This window comes from Acanthaster planci, linkage group LG15 (genome assembly GCF_054643075.1).
Source record: "Acanthaster planci isolate LZ-2023a linkage group LG15, COTS_SCS, whole genome shotgun sequence".
In the NCBI taxonomy this organism is placed as follows: domain Eukaryota; kingdom Metazoa; phylum Echinodermata; class Asteroidea; order Valvatida; family Acanthasteridae; genus Acanthaster; species Acanthaster planci.
Genome location: NC_141791.1, coordinates 3039046 through 3058970, shown reverse-complemented (window position 1 = coordinate 3058970; position 19925 = coordinate 3039046). Strand labels below are relative to the sequence as shown.

At 46.1% G+C, this 19925-nt stretch overlaps 2 protein-coding genes across 2 annotated transcripts; one reads left to right on the top strand and one right to left on the bottom strand.

Annotated features, from left to right (window-relative positions):
* Positions 1 to 2: 2 nt before the first annotated feature.
* On the top strand, positions 3 to 12580 carry paxbp1 (PAX3 and PAX7 binding protein 1). The gene is made up of 17 exons (XM_022244766.2): positions 3 to 377; positions 1039 to 1191; positions 2101 to 2250; positions 2971 to 3231; positions 4479 to 4573; positions 5295 to 5530; positions 6096 to 6285; positions 6703 to 6923; positions 7408 to 7529; positions 7810 to 8009; positions 8235 to 8382; positions 8771 to 8889; positions 9245 to 9321; positions 9977 to 10040; positions 10368 to 10514; positions 11057 to 11211; positions 11839 to 12580. Exons 1-17 carry the CDS (start codon positions 125 to 127, stop codon positions 11954 to 11956), a joined length of 2709 nt encoding a protein of 902 aa, XP_022100458.2. The 5' UTR covers positions 3 to 124; the 3' UTR covers positions 11957 to 12580.
* Positions 12475 to 19877, bottom strand: hdac8 (histone deacetylase 8). The gene is made up of 10 exons (XM_022244767.2): positions 19762 to 19877; positions 18094 to 19028; positions 17392 to 17581; positions 16798 to 16939; positions 16371 to 16483; positions 16100 to 16177; positions 15477 to 15585; positions 14772 to 15042; positions 14334 to 14439; positions 12475 to 14150 (listed from the first exon to the last, which is right to left on the bottom strand). Exons 2-10 carry the CDS (start codon positions 18967 to 18969, stop codon positions 14122 to 14124), a joined length of 1914 nt encoding a protein of 637 aa, XP_022100459.1. The 5' UTR covers positions 18970 to 19028; positions 19762 to 19877; the 3' UTR covers positions 12475 to 14121.
* Between the last annotated feature and the right edge of the window lie 48 nt (positions 19878 to 19925).

Here is a 19925-nt window from a genome sequence, read left to right as displayed (position 1 = left end):
GGTGCGGCTCCTGGCTAAGTCAAATGGATTAATAGCAAATTCTGAGAGTCGTGCCGCAGAGTTGCTCGTTAAATTTCTCCCCAAACCCAAAATATTCCGCCATGTTTCTAGATAAAAGAATTTCATGATGTTAAAAAAGAAGAGGAACATCCGACAGAGGGAAGAAAGCAGCGACGGGGAAGGCGAAACGACCAACCAAATTCCGTTTTTGGAGGAGACCTATCATACGCAAGTCAAAAATGTTCAGAAGTCGTTGCAGGAGAAACTCGAGAAAAAGAGCAAGAAAAAAGACGGGAAAAGTGGGGGAGCGGAGGGTGGAGGCGTCGGGGTGGGGAGCTCTGGTAGTTTGCTCAGCTTTGATCATGACGAAGAAGAAGGTACAACATCGAGAATGCAGCGATAAAAGGCCTAACTTTACTAAAACCTAATTGATTGTTTAATCTTATATCACATGTGTCCATGCATCATGCCAGTGTCTTTTTTCATCACCACCATCTTGATCATGTCTGCATGTTCATCACACTTGGTAGTTTGTCAGATTGTCAAGATTGTTGATAGAATTGTGATGCTAGCACCTGGCTAGGGTTTACCTTGGTAACATGGTTTGACCTTATTTTTTAAAGTAAATATACCTAAGTAATAAGATAATATTATTTTTGTACTTTTAGTATTTACTTTAGCCCATTAATTAATGAGCAGAAATTAGTCCTAATGAAAAAAGTAATAAAATAGCATTTTTGGCCTTTTTTGGTTGAGGTCCTTTTGGTCCTTTTTACACACACTTTTGGAAGGAAAAGACTCCCAAAATTACCTTTCTCTCATTATTTCAAAAAAGAGAAGGAAATTGGGGGAGGGGGGAGGAAGGAAGGAAGGGGGATTAGCCCCCATAATTCCCCTCCCGCCCTTTGATCCACCCTGGACACACATTTGTTCCACTCGAAAGCCACAAATATTGTCAAAGTGATCATTTTTTACAACAAAATTGAGTGTCTCTCAGTCTTGATTGCATGTTGGTGTTTCTTCCATTTGTCTGGACAGAAGGGGAAGTATTTCAGATCAAGAAGTCCAGCCACAGTAAGAAGGTAGCCAGGAAGCTGAGGGAGCAGGCCAGGAAAGAGAGACAGCGAGAGGAGTTGTCTCGGCTGGTCAAGGAGTCTGCTGAAAAGGGCAAAAAGCTCTCGGATGTAAAGGGTGAGGCAGGCTTTTCCCAACAAGAAATAGGGTTCAGAGGATGAAATAGATGACTTTCTTGAGATGTGCCATAACGTCCAACAGTTTCCTGTGTCATTTAAAGTATGGTGTATGTTTTCCCCAGTCAACTGTACCATCAGTAATTGCGAATTGGTTGCGAGTTCACTGCTCCAGTTAGCAGGATTCTTTGGGAATCGCCTCCTGCTGTGTATGGATGGATTTTGTTTGGTCCAAATTGGTTGTTTTCATTTGATGAGTTCTTTCAAAAGAACTGGACGCACTTAAACTTAGGGGAATGCCAATGTTGGGTTTCGCTTATTAGCCACTTGCTGCCGGTGGAATTTGAAGTTGCATGACGTAAACCCGGTATATTTTCAAGATTTTCCGTTTTCAAAATTCTTAAAAAATCGTAGCTTCATTTACTGGACATTTATTTCAGCCAAGCCTGCCGCCTTGTAAAAAGAGCCCAGATTGTGTAGTGTTATGTAACTTTCTTTTGTTCCCAAAACTGGCACAGTGTGCTACTGGCGTCTTTTCAGTGGGGGCCAGATTAGCGTGCAGTGGTAGGTATCGCTCATCGCTGGAGCGCTTTTGTCCCCGGTGGTAATCCACTCGTACTGAATGCCATAAACAGTGGTATAATCTCTCAAAAAAGGCCGGATATCCTCTGCTATTGACAACTGAAAAAAATGTTGGTAATTCCCGGTAGCTCAGTCTTTTATTCCAAGTACGGTGCGGCTCTTTTGTCCGGTTCAGGCCCCCGGTGTATTAAGCCAATGTGCCCGAAATGGGGTTCCCCGGCAGCAAGCGGTTTACAGTGATGTGCCAAGTCCTGGAAATGCTTGTGTGCACTCCAGGTAAACAGTTTTGGTGCGAGTAAGTTCAGTTCTCCCCGTTTTTCAATTGCAGGTAACGGCGCAGCCAACAAACAGCTAGGGACAAGATCAAAGCCCCAGGATCGAGCTGAACTGATCCTAAATGGCCAGGAGGCAGAGGTAGCTGCCATGGAGGAGGAAGACCGGAGGGAGTTGGAGGAATCAGTGCCCCTCGTCGCCCCAGGTAAGAACGGCGGCAGTAACAGACTAGTAGCACGGTCACTGTTCACTTGCCTTCTACTCTGGCTTATCCCGCACAATCTTGCTCAGCAGATTTATGTGCTAAGCTGAAATGAGTAGAGCACCAGTCACAGGCAGTATTTAGACCATGACATTTGCACTGGCAACCAGTTTTGCTCAGCTCGTATTTTCTGTGCTGAGCAAATCCCTGAGCTTGAACAGCTCCGAGAAAATTGGTCAAAGCTGGTCGCACAGTTCTTCCCCAGGCTAATTCTTACCTAGGATTAATAAAGCCCAAAATACAAGGACCCTTGACATTTCGTATTGAGAGTCCCTGAACTGCAATCAACAACACTTGGAATGCAAAATGGGTAATGTGCACGGAATGATTGTACAGACCTGTATTTACAAGCAAAAGAATGTCAAACATCTGGTACCCTGTCTTTATGTCATACATTTATTCCATAGTCTTGCCACCAGGCTGCAAAGTGGTCCAGTCAATTTTTTTGGAGGGGGATTTGTTTGCATGTGCCAGAGAAGTCTATCAGCTTCCAACGTTAAATAACATTTTTTCAAGTAACTGTTGCAAAGGACTGAAGGAAAGTTGAATTTTTAAATCTGATCTAAGGCCCAGAAGAGAAGATAAAGATAATGTTTTCCCTTCTCAATGTCAAGCAATAAACCAGTGGTTGCTTTTTTTTTAATGTGTCGCTCTCTCTCCCAGGTGTGATACCAGATGCAGCCACCATCTTCGCCGCCCGGAAGCGGCGTCAGATCGCCAGGGAGACAGGAGGCCGTGCCGACTACATCCCCCTTGACGACACGCAGCGCTACCGCAACACGAGCGGCAAGACTGGTCGGGAGGAGTCGCGGCTGGTGCGCGAGGATGACAACGACGCCAGCGGCAGCGACGAGGAAGGCCGCGTGAGCTTCACGATGAAGCAGCAGACCAGTCGCCAGCGGATGCAAGACGTGATCAGTGAAAGTATGCAGCGATTTGCTCATTCACAATATTGATCCTCCTTTTTCCTACACGGATAGGCCCAGCTGCCGATGGGTGCCTCATACGAGGTCGAAAATAGCGAGGGACTTGGGTTAAGAAAAGTTGTGACAACTTCAGATTTTGGACAAAAGATGGCCCCACATTAAGTGTGCAGTGGAGCACATGGCTATTGCATTCTCATTGTCCAAAGTACAGTGATGCCTTGTCTGCCATGTTTAGTCCAATTTCCTTGATCCCCTTTGTCATGCCTGTATTTGTGGCTTTCCACTCAGCTACTGCTAGTGAGCAATTCATTTGTGTAGTCAAATACACTCACCAGCACATAAACTCACCTCGTTCTTGGCAGACGATTCAGCAGAGTCAAATCATACAAAGTATCCTGTTCCGTGTTTATAATGGATGATAGTTTTGAATTAAAGAGACTATGCTTTCAAGGAGTCGCCACCATCTCGGCATATTGGTAAGTTGGACTTCTTTTGTTGAATGCTTTTGCTCTGGTCTGACAAATGGAGGTCTCTTCTGTCTAGAAAAGAAAGATATATTATCCTGGCACAAGATATCGAGAGATCGAAAAACATCTGTGGTATTCTTACAAATGGGTCATTAGGGTGACATTTTGTGGTAAATTTTTCGACCTTAGGGAGACATTGGTCATTAGGGAGACACTACCAGAAGGAGGCCGAATTTTACTGTGTCCAAATTTTGAGAGATTATAGATTGGGGTCTAAATTGAAAACTTACAAAGTTTGGTTCAGATCAGATTGGGGAATATTGAATTATGGGACAGTAAAGTTTGTGCACGTTCTTATGGGAATGTCTCCCAAGTGACCCATTTTCGGTGATTTATTACATGCTCAAATAAAACTTATAGCGGCACGCTCGTGCCTGCCTCGCAGTGGAACTGGTTGGATTTTGGTGGTACAGTTTTGCCCAAATATTACAGTACACTTCCTTTCCTATGCAGTGAAATAACAGGATTTTATTTTTCACTTGTGCAGATTTACTGTGAAATCATCAGGAAGTCATCCAGCATGAGTAGGGCAGTCTAAGAAGTCTCATGTTGAGAGAGGAGCAATCTCTGTGGATCACCTTCAGGATGCTACCAGCCGATCCCGCTCTTCTGAGCTGCTCCTCCCAACCAAAGAAACGCCGGAGCAATCCCTGACTTTGTTCACCCTTCGCCTTGCCACTTTACTAGCACTTGTTTTTCCTCATTCCTCCCGGTGTAGATGCAGAGGACGGAAGCGATCAAGACAAAGACCACGACGAGGAGCTGCAGCGCTGGGAACAGGAGCAAATCAAGAAGGGCACCAGTGTACCGCAAGTCGGTATTTGATCCGCCATCGCTTCCCTAGACTAAAATTGGCGACCCCGATTAGAAGCCATTACTGCGGTGGCACCGCTCTCATGGACAGGCGGCACCGCTCTCATGGACAGGTGGCACGTGCGCATCGCATGCCTCTGTGACCAGTGGGTTGCTGTGACTTGCCAAAGGCCCACGCGCATCTAGTTTAAGAATATGTGCAAGTTGGATGCCACTGCAGTAATGGCTGTTGTGCTAAGCAAGAAATTGTGACGAAGCACAGAAAATGCCGGCCCAGCATAAAAGGTTACCAACAAAGAAGTCATGCAAGGTTTATTGGCCTTGACTGGTTCCTGGCCAGTTGCCACTTTATGTGCAATTTGACTAACCAGTCATGAAAACTGTGAATCGACGGCAGAGACATGCTAGTTGCTTTTAATTCTAATTCGATTGGGTCCAGTTGTTTTGCCTTCTCAAGAAACTGTTTTGGACAAACAAAACCAGAATGGACGAATCCAGTGACCACAGTCGTGCTATCACTGGTCATTTCCAGTGGCCCCTGGCAATGGCAGTAAGCATTGTGATAAACTACCGTTCCATGTGACTCACTCTGCACAGGACGCAACACGGTGCCGTCCGCCATTACAGGGGGGCCCTCGGTAATGTCCAGCGAAACGTTGCTGGATTTGTCCGCGTTAAATCCTTGGTCATGACCCCAGTTGTATTTTTTCTTGCACCCCAGGCCCAAGACACTGCTCCATCGTCGTCTGCAGCTGCCGCCGCTGCCGTGGCCGCTTCCTACTACTACCAGCAGGAGTTCCCTTACGGCCAGCCCGCTAACCAGTACGCTGCACCCGTGGGTGGGGCTTATGGTCTAGGGGCTGAGCAACAGCCCATCGTGCACGCCCTGAACACAACGCCAATGTGCGAGATGCCCTCAGTGACCACTGAACAAGTCAAGAAGAAACTGAAAGACTGGTGAGGGTTTCTGCAACATGCCAAACATTGGAAACATATTCCTTATAATTTGATCTCTTCACCGAAGCCTTGTAAAAAGCTCTTTTTTCTGCTGTGTAATGCAACATCTAATCTTGTCATCCCTGTGGACCCACGTTCAGGGATAAATTTGCTTGTCCTCGGGTCTAATCGTTTGGGCAATTTTTCGATAGAGCTTTCTCAAAATCCACTTCTGTGCATTGCAGCTAGCAGCAAATTTCTTGTACTTCAAACTTCCAAGGGCCATCGAGCCCCATGTCAAGCAGTGGTGGCCGGACTACACCCTTCTTACCCCTACAAAACCTTTGAAAAAACTCCTGGTGGATTTTGAAGGATCTGGGAGGTAGTAGCTCATCAACATTTTACCGTTGCTCCCAGAATGTGTTTCCTTGTGTTTCCGTTTCGAACCTGAAGAGTATGTTTCTTTCTCCTACTTCTCTCGAGATCATCTCGCTGTCGTTTTTTCCTGCACACTTTTGCAAATAAACCTGAAGATTGGGTGAATGAAAGTTTTCCTGATAAACGATTACTGTTGGTTCTGTCCAAGGTTTGAATCAGTCAAGGATGTTCATCGCGCCCACGAGCGTGAGCTGGACCAGCTCCAGGAGCGGTTGGAATCCTCGGCCGATACTTCCATCAGCTTGAAGGACACCCAGGGGGATGTCACCGGCCAGTACAGATTCTTCCAGGAGATGAAAGGCTACGTCAAAGACTTGGTGGAGTGCTTTGGAGAGAAGGTACATCAAACCTCAACCCCCCCCCCAAAAAAAAACATTTTTGACCTTGTGACTGGAACATAAATTGTGATATTCTGTGTCGCATTGTTGCCAGTGTGCCCAACCCTTGCTTTATTGCGTCTTTTAAATCACTTGTACATTTACCTTGAGAAAGAGCCCGGTGGTTTTTCTGCAGGAGTGTGTAAGCATTACTGCAGTGGTAGGAAATTCATGCACCCCAACGGAATCAGACAGCAGCGTTTTACTTTTCTCTTTTGCTGCTTTTCTGATGTCAGAGTCAGCTGTGTACCGTCCACTCAAAAGGAATTTGTGGGGGCAGTACTACATGGGGAAATGTTCTATACGGCTGTCTCAGAAAGATCTGAGTTAACAGTCACTGTTTCCTCGTTTTGTTTTGCCCACCCCGTCCCCGCTCAGGTGGTCATCATAGACGGCCTGGAGATGGCCATGACCGTCCTGCTGAAGTCACGAGCTGACGCGCTGGCCCAGCGACGGCAGACGGACATCCGTGACCAGTCTGTGGAGTTCACTGGCATGCTGCAGCGGGCGGCGCTGTCCGCCAACTTTGACAGCGGCAGTAAGGCCAAGAGTGAAGACATCACTAAGCAACGGCGAGCGGCCGAGAGAGAAGCGAGGAGGTGGGCGGATACATGAGTTAGATTAAAAGAGAAGGCAGGATGAACTGAACCATTTTTATATCTCTGGGCTCTAAAGATCACAATTGGAATCAGAAATCTTGGATGAATATTTTCTCTAATGATAGCAGAATTTTTTGGGTAAACACTACAAACAGGTACGTCTTGGAGATTCCGCAGAAAATGTTTGGAAAACACAGTTAAAAGATATTGCTTTCAGATGGCAAGTTTTCTTTTGAAACTGACCAGAATATTGAATGTGTGTGTTCGCAAGTGAAGTCACATGGAGGGATGCACATGCAATACTTATTTTCATCAGAATGTGCACAAACAGTTGACTTTTCTTATGGCATGGGCACTCCTGTGTGTCGCTAAGAAGAAATGTTCCTGTCTTTCACGCAAGAATTCTGCAGAGTTCCTCCAAATCTTAGCAGAGACATTTCCCAGTGTAAACCATGGGGTAAATATTTCCCTTTGATCTCATCAGGGCTCGGAGACGGCGTGCCAGGGAAAGCCAGAGCGCCGAGGAGACGGGGAGCCACATGGAAGGCATGTCTAGTGACGATGAACAGCGGGAGAGTGATGCGGACAAGTTCAACAAAGAAAGAGGTAATGGATGCCGAAAACCACCTTAAAAAGTCTCTGACCTTCTGAAGTCGTCTTGGAATAAAGTGCACAAGTGATCGTTGAGAAAACGAGTCGGCAACCTTCTTGTTTCGTCAGCAGAAGAAGAAAAATGTGTTTCACGCTCAAATTCATGGCTTTACAACTTTTGCCCAATAACTGACTGTCAAAAATGGTGTCAAGGTTGCAACATTCTGCCTGGGTTTGAGGTCGGCACAGCCGTTGTCTTGATCATTCATCCTTTGCGTTTCCTCCCCGTCCACAGACCGCATCATGGCCGAGTCGCAGCAGGTCTTCGAGGACGTGATGGAGGACTACCACGCCATCTCCTTCATCCTGGGCCGCTTCCAGCGCTGGAAGTTCCAGCACGGCGAGTCCTACCGCGAGGCCTACATCAGCCTGTGCCTGCCCAAGCTCCTCGGCCCGTTGGTCAGGCTGCAGCTGCTGGACTGGAACCCACTAGAGGTAGGACAAATCCACCGAGCCCTGTAGAATGACTGTGGCTATAAAATGGCTTATACAAAAACCTGTTTGTACTTATGTACACTGACTTATTGGCTGTGTTTACAAATTGACTTACTGGAATCCCAAAGCTTTGTACTGAGAGAGTGCGTTTGCCCATCTGCTGTGGTACCCTATGCCGCTACATTATAAGCTTCGCTGTCCTTTTCTGTCGTGTCCTCTGTGTAGTCCGACTGCCACGACTTGGAGGAGATGCCCTGGTACGAGTCCATGCTCTTCTTTGGCTTCCAACAGTCCGAGGACATTGACTCTGAGGACCTGGACGCCTCCCTCATCCCAAGTCTGGTTCAAAAGGTAGTGTTACCCAAACTGACAGGTATGTACGATGGCTCGTAACTGCCATTTTTCTGTCTGTCTGATGCAGATGTTCCGGTCAAACTCTTTTGTTCCATTTATACCAATTTTCTTCTCACTTTGTGCCCCCCGTAGCCAGTTTGTTTAAAATCCTGAGGATCAGCTGATCTTTTTCACCAATCAAGCAAGAAATCTTTTGTCATTAATCAAAGTTACGAAAGTGTGTTAAGATTTAAATTTGGGTATATTGAATGGAATGTTAAATTGTTTTTTTTTCCTACAGAAACACTGTTTTTGTGTCATCAGTTGAAAACATTTTGTTAGCCATTTTAACAACTTTTCGTTTCTCACAGGATCAGTTGATTCTCTGAACACGACCTGTTTTAATGTAATATTCTTCCTCTCATTAGATATGGTCAAGGAAGTCTGGGACCCAGTCTCCTCCACCCAGACAAACAGACTGGTCAGTCTGATCCACAAACTGGTGGAGGACTACCCGACCGTCAACAGCGACAGCAAGAACACCAGGGTAGGGTGCTTGACCACAAGGAGCCGTAAAAGAGAGGCTGTGTCCAAAACCACCGACTGCGGCTAGTAATAATGCACACATCTGTGGGAAATGACTCAGCCGGTGGCTTTCATAGGCTCATGTGTTATGCCCAGTCACAGGCGGTTTGTTTGGACATAGCCTTAGAACCCCGCCCCATATCCCACGTTTTTCCCATCTAATAGATATTCAGGCATTTCTGATGTGATAACCAACACATTTTCACAGTCCATGTTTTCTCAAAGTGTGCTTGTCTTCGAGCAGAAAGGTTGGCCAGAACGAGTCTTCAGTCTTGCGACGTGGAATTGATCGTCATTTTGATTTTCCTTTGCACAAGGACTTGCTGAAAGCGCTGGTGGAGAGAATGCGGCGAACGTTGGACGAGGACGTCTATATGCCTCTGTTCCCAAAGGAGTAAGTAAAAGACGAGAGATGCATCATTTTGTTCCAAACAGGATTCTTCCTCCAGTGTTTATAAGAAAAGGTTATTTAGCCACAAAATTATTGGCCATTTTTTAAATCAACCATGTCATTTGTAGCATACATTTAACCCTAACTACCCCAAGACCTGCCGTACTCCGACAGCAGGTTTTGTGAGGTTTTGGCAGGTTTGGTCCCGTACCTGAGGAACTTCTTGTTGAATTTGGGATGAAAGGCCCAGGGAGATGGTGTTGGACACACAGGGTTCATTGTGCACAGTGTCTGGCTTGCTGTACCAATTGTTGGACTATGCTTGATTTTGTCAGGTTTGGTACTGTTCAGTGCAAGTCATCCTATACTGCATAGACCCATCCATACCATATCACTCAAACTCCAACGGGCTCATTCTGTTGGAGTTGATCAGGTTTGGTACAGTGACCTGCATGTACAAGTACATAGACAAGTACATGAACCTGTTGGATTTGGTGAGGTTCAGTATGCTTTCTAGGGGGGCTAGGGTTAAAGTTTAAATCTGTTATCAGGGAAGATGAACGGAAACATAAAGTTTCATATTTGGATTTGCTGTGTTCTCGACATATGCCGCCTCGGCCAGTTAGCAGTAAAAATGCTGTTTCCTGACTTCCTTTAGCATGCTTGAGAAGTCGGCTGCTGCCAACAGCTTTATGCAGAGACAGTTCTGGTCGTGTGTCAAGGTATGATCACTTGTAATTTATATGAAGAGATGCAACTTTTGCTGGTTAATGTCTCATTGGCTTTTGAATTCTGTCTTGTTTATGCTGTCACTGTATGAAGATAGCCATTCTATCACTCGTTGAAAAAGCATTTATAAGGGCATTGTAGTTTTTTTTTAAATGCCAAGTCCCTTCTGGAGAAAGTTGGCTTCAGTGATTTCTATCTCTCTGCTTGTAATGATGTCCCAGATCGCGCAATTTTATTTCTAAAATGCAGTTGCAGTTAGAGACTGGCTTGACTGTTGGCTTGTGTTTTTAGTTTCATGATGTTCTGCTTTTGTTCTGTAGTTGCTTGGCAACTTGTTGCTGTGGCACGGTCTGATATCTGAGGATCACCTGCTGGAGTTGGCCGTCGATGGACTGCTGAATCGCTACATGCTGTTGTCGTTGCAGAACTCTGACGTGAACGATGACAGCATCCTCAAGTGTGAACGAGTAAGAGATCGGCCTTTTTTGGACCGCAGAGCCATTTGAGCTGTGCCACACCCCTCAGAAGGGGCACTTTCATTAAAAAAACGGTGCTAGGTGAAGACACACTACAGAATCGATGAAAAAAATGAAAAAGAACTTAGAGCAAAGAGTTCTCAGAGCAGTTGCACATTGGGATCAATTTCTTGAAGTTGCTGTGCATTAAAGTTCTCGGTGTTCAGAAATTTTTTCCAGTAGAAGAAAGAGATTGCAGGTAAAATGTCACAGTTTATTGTCACCAGTTTGGGCTTTTTTCATATTATGACTTTGAATTTTTGTTTGACTGCCAGACAAGTCTGTGAAGTGGCTCCTTGGACCTAATATCGGCCAAGGCACAAATTGTACTTTATAGATTCATGCTTTTTAAAAGCAAGACCAAGCAGAACGCCAGCTACTGGCAATATGCATCTAATGGCATTTAGGCTGGGAACCAGTATTTTCCAGCTCAAGTATTTCTCAGCTGAGCAAAGTCCACTCCCACCTCGGTGGCTTCTTCCCCCCTCTGCCAGATTGTGGCCACCTTTCCACCCCAGTGGTTCAAGGACTTACTGGGTGATGAGACGCTGAGACAGCTGGAGCCGTTCTGCCGGTACCTGGAACACGCCGCGGAGTCGCTGAAGAGGCAGGGTACAGTGGGGAACGACATCGAAAGGAGAATCGCCAGGTAGATTAGATCTCGTAAATGAATGTGCAGATTTCTAGGTTGGCCGGTTGCAGCGCGAACGATTGCCATAGCTAAGGCACTTTGTCACTGGGTGTTTTCCCCAAACCGGAAGTATATGGGTACCTCTTTCAGCATACGTGATTGCATTTTGGTTTTGGATTCGAACCTCCTGCTTATTAAGTGTGTACACCTTAACCTCCCGTCAAGATGGCCTTGGTCGACTCGGTGGCCCAATTCCATCATGGCAGAGAGGGGGCCACAGTCAACGAATGCTGGTGCTTGTCCATGTATTTGACCCACCGTTCCAAACCCAGGATGACATAGGTCATTTTCATGTGTCACATCTCTTCTCCCGCCACTGACGAATTTCATACTTCAAAGCGATCCACTGTTAAAAAACTCTGTCTGCAGAGAGATTTGGCTGTAATACAGACTATGAAAGTTGCCAAATTTGCAATGTTCATATATAGCGGTAATCATTTTCCAAATAATGGCGTCGAATTCTTCAGCCTGGTTTGTTGATCACTGTTTTGTTCCCTCTGAGCAGGCAGTCTTGTCGACAAGGTTTTATTTTTTTTTTTCAAAATCATTCCACATTTGGCTTCCCCTTCCCTGTTTCATCTGAAGGTCTGGCTTGAAGGCGGTCACCAAGCTGCTGGTCACCATCCACGCCATGGACCATGCCCTGAACATCTCCCAGGGGCTGAGCCTGCGAGACATGAAGGAGATACTGGAGAAGCAGTGACGTCTCCCAAGAACCCGCACTGGCACGGGGGTGGGGGGCGTCCCCGGTCAGGTGGTTGGGTGCATGGACGACCCTGTCAGCACCACCTGGTTGAAGTTGAGAGCGCATGCTGTGGGCACTGTCGTTTTGGGGGTTTTTTAACCGTTCTTGATCTCGATTGGGGTCATCTGTGTAATGTTTAGACTTTGTTTTCCCTTTTTTCCCACCATCTGTGTAGGGAAATGTGTTCACTCTAATCATGTGTCTTTTTTTTTTTGCTGGGGGTAGGGGGAAACTTCTGTGCCGATACTTGGCTTAGGAAATACCACAGGGTTTTTCACCATGGCTTTCAAGCCTTAAATCCAGGCAGGCACTGTTCACAGGAGCAAAAACAAATTTCGCATTTCACGTTTTCCATTTTGTTTGACACGATGTTGGTAGTCGTAATCTAGTCGAAAAACACAGGAAGAAGTGACTTGGGATGCTGCTCTCTGATCGTCACTAAATACTTGTAATAAAAGCATACTATCGAGCTGTCGTATTTTGGGAACGGTGTTATCTTGTGCGTTTTTATTTCAAAGTTACAACAGAACGTGAACAAAGTATCCGAAAGTATTTGGAATAAAATGTCTTGTAAAAAACTTGCGTTACTTTTCATCTTGTCTTTTTCTTTGCTGGATGTGTTTGACATTGCGATGACTTTAAATATTCTTAAAAAGTGCCGGAAAGATAAATTGCATAAATGGATTTGAAATGCCCGTGCATGATGCGAAAAGGTATTTTTGAACTAAATTTCTGGTCATCTGATGAGTTTCATCAGTGCATGGAATCTGCCATCTTGGTCTTGTCCCCAGTAGCAGGTATGTATATGGTTGGATTGAAGTTGGTCATACCAGTACAACCTGACTATTTGACGGCTTCAACTACCATTGGACCCCCGTCCCCCAAGAAACAGCCACATCCACCAATGACAAGATCCAACCGAAAGCTGACACCAAGTTTTCAAAGTATTCAAGCTAGACACTTGGCTTCTGCAAACACAGAATTAATTAAACTTGGAACAAATTACTCAAAATTACAAGGGTTAACGTAGATTTATGCAATTACAAAGCTTAAAACAAAACTACATTATTCTAAAAACCTGAATAGGTTTAAATTATAATTTGGTTTAAGAACAGTAAGTGGATAGCATGCCTGTGAATACTGTATTTTTAGAAATGTGCCGTAGATGGTTAAATTGCCTCCATATATATTGAAACTAGGACCAATATTGGTCGTACATGAAATGTGTGATCTTCAGACTTCTAAGGATATTGCTGTGTGGGGTCTATGCTTGTATGAATACCTCATACACTACCAGTGTTGTAGCTCAGACCTCTCTTAAGACCATCACGAGACCAACACAAGACCTCCAGTATGAATTCAAGTCTCAAGCTATTCAAGTAAAATGCAACAAAAGTATTCCTTTGTCATTCACTCTGTTACTGGTCTCAATGCATGGTCTTGTGCATGGCCTTTTGCATGGCCTTTTGCATGGTCTTGTGCATGGCCTTGTGCATGGTTTCAATAACAACACTGCCTCGTGCACTGTATAGTCTGCCCTATATATTCCTTGTACATACTGTCAACATTGGAAACTCAGAAAATGGAACACTGAGTGCACTTGTCTCGCTCACTGCTACTCATTTACTCGATTCCCCCTCTATTGTTGAACATGTGACACATGCATACTCGGCATCTTTTGGTCTGGGATGCCGACGGCTGTGGGTTTTTTTTTTCCCTAGCAACTTTGGAAGCAACCGAACAAACTTGATAAGGCCATGGGTATATCTGCTATGAATATATAATGAAACAGCTGTTGGCTAGTTGTATCGAGCTGGGCCTTGTCGTGTACCTGTGCTGCAAGGACACTCGACACCAGGCATGCTAGAGGGAGGGCTGAATGCGTACAAGATTCCGTTCATCAAAGTTATAGGGATGGCTTGGTCAATCTCTCTACCCTGCCCCCTATTCAGAAGCCTCAAATCACATAAAATGAGAAATTCATAAAAAAGCTTGAAATAAATGACCTTAAAAAGGTCTCTTCGTGCCAACATTTTCATACCAACCGATGTAATGCAATACGACTTGGAAAGAATTGAGGGCTATCAAAGAGTTGGTTCTCCCCTCCGGAGGCGAGTTCCGTGTTACCCATCAGAAATCTTCTCCAGATTATCTGTGGGGGAAACAGTTGGCATTAACCGGCATTTGTGCTGGCGACTTTCATTTAAATTCACTGCAGTGTATTGGAAAGAAATATCCGTGTTTTCTCAGATAAACAGGAGTGAGGTCTCTTTAGAACAAAGACCTGAAATGAGAGCTTTTGCTTTTTATTGAGGTGCTTAAACGAATGTCTCACCTGTTATGGAGGCTATGATCTTTTCAATGTACTCGTCGGAGTTGAGGTTGGGCCTGTGCGTTGGGGATATATCCAGCTGATAGTCTGGTCCGTACTCCAGAAAATGCTGTGAGACAGATCAAAGGGAAACCCTTGCTAATGTAACGACATGTCTTCGGCAATCCCAATTTCTTAAGTGGACTGTACGAGTTCTAGTTTTACTCTGCACAAGTGGACACTTGACAGTCACAGAGAACAGATGCTTCAGCCATGTACCTGGCACCCTGGCAAGTACCTCCCTGGTTTGTGCACATTCAAATGAAAATTAGTCTGGTGCACCAACCAATGCCACACAATGCATTCTCCCTGCATCCTGTTTGGACTCCATGTACAGAATAGCTGAATTCTTATCACTTTTTTCTCAGTAAATGAAACTTATTTCCCTGTCCCTCCGCTCACCTCATGTTCAGGTATCTCCGCAGGCAGGCGACACCCCAGCACTGTTGACGTCAGATTGGCCCAGCACCTGGCCGTGTTGGCCAGCCTGTACCCGCCGCCGCCTAGCAGCAGTGCAGGCAGCTGCCAGGCTGTGGTGACGTGGTGCAGGCAGCGGGCCAGCCCGGCAGGTGTCAGGTTGAAGGACTGCATGGGGTCGTCAGCAAGTGTGTCGGCCCCACACTGGACCACCACGGCGCTGGGGCGGTAGCACTGCTTGATCTGATCCACCACCCTGGTGAGAGAAGATTAAGGAAGAAATGATCAGACAAATGATTTTCTGTTATAGGGCACTGCTGTTTGAAAAAATATTACCCTCATACCCACCAGCATTTGATTCAAGAACTGAAGATTAGCTGCCAACTTGAACCTGGAGGCCCGAGGAGAGGGAAGACAGGGGAAGCACCAAGACCTGAAGGTTCAAGACCCAGACCCTGAGGACCAAGACCTAGAGGTCTAAGGCTGACATTGAGACCTGAAGGGACCAACACTAGACCTTTACGTCCAAGATCAAAACTCAGACCTCGTGGTCAGAGACTGAAACCAGGTCTGAGTGGTCCAAGGCACAGACCCAGACCAAGGTGGACATTTGAGGTCCGAGACCTCATGTGAGACCTGAAGGTCCAGGACAGAGACCAAGACCTACACCTGGAGGTCCAAGACTCCTACCTGCAGAAGATGCTGAAGTACTGGTTGTCTTGGATTCCATCCTTGAGTGGGACATTCACTGAGTAGAACTTGCCTTTGCCGATGCCAACATCGTCCAACGACCCAGTGCCTGGTAACAAAACAGACAACTCGAACAATAGGAACCCCTATCCAGTGATCTTACAAAAGTCTGGAAGTACTTCATGGGGCGTCCTCTATCAGCCAGACTGGATTTATTCCTGAATTCACCTCAACTGCCCATGGCACCTGTTTCACCCAGTGCCGTGCCCATCAGTAAAAGACTCTTCACTGGTGGGGTTCAAAGCCCTCGAGATGAGAAGATCTAATGCAAAATTGGTCTCATTGCGTTTCTCTGTTTTTCCTCTTTGCTTCACACTCGGCTATTTCTTCATCTCCACGACCTGTCATCAACACTTCGCCATTCGCCTAGATGGTTACGACTCGCAAATTTCTACAACCTGCAGGGAGATTTTTTCCATGGAAAAGTGTACAGGCGCAATAAAAATATTCACACATAACATCAGCTCACGCACGACTTTGTGGCAACAGTTGGAGGTTTGCCCTTTCCCAGACTTAAAGTTCATCTTCAGCTGTTCAGTTTGAGCCGGTGACAAGAGCCTCACCTGGAAAGAAACCCGGGCAGTACTTGTGGAAGGAGCAGGTCAGGACCTTAGGAGTGTAGCAAAAGGCATCCTCGACCCCTGTGAGTCAATGAAATGCAAAGTCAGCATCCAATGTCAAGAAGTCAGTTCTGGGATTCATGCAACAACCAGCATCCCTTGGCACTGGTACTGGCTCAAATGTAAAGCACTCGGATTGGACAGTCTTTGGTATTCGGGCGATTCAGTGAGCTTGCTGTAGCTCTCCGGAACTGAACTACGCAGCGTTACTTACCATCCCCGTGGTGTAAATCCAGGTCCAAATACAGAACACGGTCAAACTTCTCCCTGAGTTTCAGGATGCCGAGAACGACATCATTGACGTAGCAGAAACCGGAGGCTTCATCTCTGAAACGTCAGAAAGACATATCACATTCACAAGTCACTGAATTTAACTGAGTTTATTAATTTGGTATTTTGCCGACTCATCACCCACTCCTGGGGTGCGGGACACGAGTAGATATAATTCATCTTTGAATGAAACGGCTTTCACCAATTCAAAAGGAACACTGAATGATAACTTGTCTTGTTGTGACAACTTTTCTCTGTTCTGCCACTTCATACAATAAACATTTAGTGCCCATGCTCTTTCCCCGAAATGCTAAACTCACATTTGTAGAATTATGACAAATGAAAAAATCCTACAACCGGGCATTTGTTACCTCTTGGCATGATGCCAGCCTCCGCACCAATTGATAGCGACTCTGCTTTCCCCGTGCACCAATGCCTGCGCTGCCCTCAATGTGGCACCAGCCGCCAAGCAGACGAAGTCAAAGACATGAGGGATGGTTGGACAGTCGTACCCTGGACGAAAGCAGCACAGAAAGAGTTTAAGAGAGCCAACCTAACCAGCCTCTAGCCTTACTGTACCAATTCTAAAACCAGCGCCAGACCTACACGCACTGCAGTGTAAGCATTTAAGACACAGTAAAGTCTGTCCCACGCCAACATGGCTCATCGGCCGGCGTTTACCTCCAGATCTTCTTGGCACAAATTGACTGAGAATATTTCTATTTCCTTCCCTGGATGGGATGCCGGTCCATCACAGGCTGCTCCCCAGCTAATGCCGGTACCTATTTATAATCCTGGGTGCAGAGGGCCAAGCAAAGTGGGTACATTGGCTTGGCTGAAGACACACCATGCCGTCAGCCGCTGGATTCAAACCCCAGCCCTCTGATCACAAGTCGCAAACCTTAACCGCCGGGCCACGCTCCCCCCCCTTTTTAATTTCCACTCTACTATTTTTCGGGTCTCACCCAGCCCGAACTGCAGCTTGAGTTCCTCGTTTTTCTCACTGTCGTCCTCCTGGTTCAGCCGCTCTAGGCAGTCCACAAAGTCCTGGGAGTGGAACACGGTCAGGTCTTCCTTGGTGGTGAGATGGGGAGGCAGGACCGTCATGTTCTGCAGGAGGCCGTACGCCTCCAGTAGACTGTGGACCATTCCTGCCTATTTTGGGAAAGAGACAATTTTTTTCAATTTCAAAAAGACAGAAGGGTATGCGAGATGATTATCGATTTTCTACTGTATTGTTGGGAACCATCTTTTGCCATTGTGGCTTTCTGCATTCGAAATGATCAGCCGACCCCACAGAGTTCAAGTTCAAATATAAGGTTTTATATCTTGGGGGCTTTTGAGAGGTTCACGGCAAAAGGAACTTGTAACAAAGCACAGGGAATAACAAATTCTTACACTTTTGTATTAGCTATTTTATGTCGATCCTGTTTGGGCTAAGATGATGATGGAAATGGGCTGATGCCAGGTTGCGGGAAAAATTTGCCACCAGTAAGTCCTTCATGCTTAGCTTTTCATTTTTTTTTTCCAATTTCATTTCTTTAATTTATAACAAGAAGTTGCATGTAACTGTTCGAGATTTGTGTGTTTAAAATCATGGTTGTGGTTCTATGGTTCATCAAGACAACTGGATTTTTTTGAACTAATCTGTTAGATCAATGACTCACTCTCTTTGGAACTTTCAGCAATGTATCGCACAATTTGATAAGTGGCTCACTATAGACGTAAACCACTCCAGAAGAGGTCGACACCTGATTAATCTTGTCTCCAGAGGAGGTCTCCCACCGAGAGCCACCCACACCACGGCGCTTTAATTTCGGTGGGGCCAGCCGATTCAACGGTTTCAGGGGTGTAGGCGCGCTACGCTTTCGCACCCTGGAACCACCAGCTGCCATTCCGGGACAAACCGAGCGTCCCGGGGAGAGTCTTGGCCTCACGTACTCGCTGAGCTGCTCAAGACGTTTGGAGACGTTCTCCGAGGTAGTTGAGGATGCAGACGAGCTACCGTCAAAGTCGTAGGTCGCGCAGGAGTCGTCGGTCCTCTTCAGTAAGGGCAGGGACTTGCCAATCAGCGGAGAGCGGTCCGGTGAGGCTAAGAATCCCGGGGGGATGTTCTCCGAGAGTTCCTCGAGGCGTTGGAGAAGCTTTTCCGAGGAGCTGGAGGTGGTGGAGGAGCTGCAGTCGAAGTCGTACAAGGTGCTGAAGGTCTCGGTCCGCTTCATGGAGTAGTACATATGCAGGGATTTTTCTACGCTCAGGCTGGCCCGGGCCGGGGATAGGGGCGCGTCACGGGCCGGGGGCACATTCTCGGCCAGGAGCTCCAGGCGCTGCAAGAGTCTGTCCGACATTGACGTGGAGGTGGACGGACCACCATCTGCATCTGCGCCAGCCCCACCCCTCAGGGGCTCACTGGGCACAGCGGGGGGTGGGGATTTCACATTGGTAAGCTGGTCTTCCTGTGGTTGATGCAGGTGACAGGTGGTCGGGGATGCCGGGGAGGAACCTGGTGACCTTTCACCTGTCACCTTGTTACTAGATGACATGATGATTAATGGGGATTCTCACTCGGCAACAAACTGATGAACTCGATGTGGCCTGTTAGCTGATGTAAATAAATAACAAATAAAAATGTAAAGAAATTATGATAATTTCCAGATCCCATAGTGTCTTTAGAATTTGAGTACCTACACACAAACCTGTCAATCTAATGTGCGTGACCGTGACCTGGTCCCTTATTTCGCCACTTACTGTAAAAACCAATCGCATTCAAAAATAGGTGGCAAAATTAGGGACTTGGCGGCTATATCGTCACGCACATTACTATTATCTGACTACTATACAGGCAGTCTAACCATTAAGTGGCCAACTTCGTTTCTGGGACTTCCCCTTAAATTATAGTTCATAATCATAGGTGTAGGCCTATGCTGACTAGCATGGTCTAGCACGAGTCTAAGGTGGCAAACTCCAACAAAACAATCACTGACAATCATGAGGTCCCAAGTCGTGATAAGTGAATGCCTTATTTTGCCTGCTTTATTTGAACTGATTTTGACATCCCGTTTATGCAAATAAGCAAACACAGACAGGCTGGCGAATCGCCCGACCACATCATGAACATGTCGGAAGTGTCGCTTGCGGAAACTGTCAAGCGCATCGATCATATCACAGGTGATGAAGACAGGAGCTGCGCAGCAACAACGCCTGCATGGCCTGCGATCGCGGCTTTTTGCAATCACCATCTCGAACTTTGAAGTAGAATTATGCATCATATTGGCTGTGTAAACATATTTATGATATCTATTTCCATCAAGAAAACAAAACTCAAGATAAAATACCCATATTTATTAATGGCATTCCATCGCCTAGGCCTTGCCCAGTGTCGACGTCGATGTCAGTGTTTTGTTCTGCTGCAGAGAAATCAGTATAGCGCCCTCTCTTGATGTGATGATTACCCACTTTTTTCCTTGTTCTCATGGGTTATATTTTCATTTCTTTTGTA

What these genes read in the sequence shown, in the direction of transcription:
- paxbp1 (XM_022244766.2), top strand. Translation starts at nt 125, where the DNA reads ATGATGTTAAAAAAGAAGAGGAACATCCGACAGAGGGAAGAAAGCAGC. An exon ending in GCCGAGAGAGAAGCGAGGAG is followed by an intron (nt 6,924 to 7,407) that starts GTGGGCGGATAC and finishes TGATCTCATCAG; the next exon opens with GGCTCGGAGACGGCGTGCCA. An exon ending in TGGACTGGAACCCACTAGAG is followed by an intron (nt 8,010 to 8,234) that starts GTAGGACAAATC and finishes TCCTCTGTGTAG; the next exon opens with TCCGACTGCCACGACTTGGA.
- hdac8 (XM_022244767.2), bottom strand. Translation starts at nt 18,969, where the DNA reads ATGTCATCTAGTAACAAGGTGACAGGTGAAAGGTCACCAGGTTCCTCC. An exon ending in GGATTTACACCACGGGGATG is followed by an intron (nt 16,178 to 16,370) that starts GTAAGTAACGCT and finishes ATTGACTCACAG; the next exon opens with GGGTCGAGGATGCCTTTTGC. An exon ending in GATCATAGCCTCCATAACAG is followed by an intron (nt 14,151 to 14,333) that starts GTGAGACATTCG and finishes TTTCCCCCACAG; the next exon opens with ATAATCTGGAGAAGATTTCT.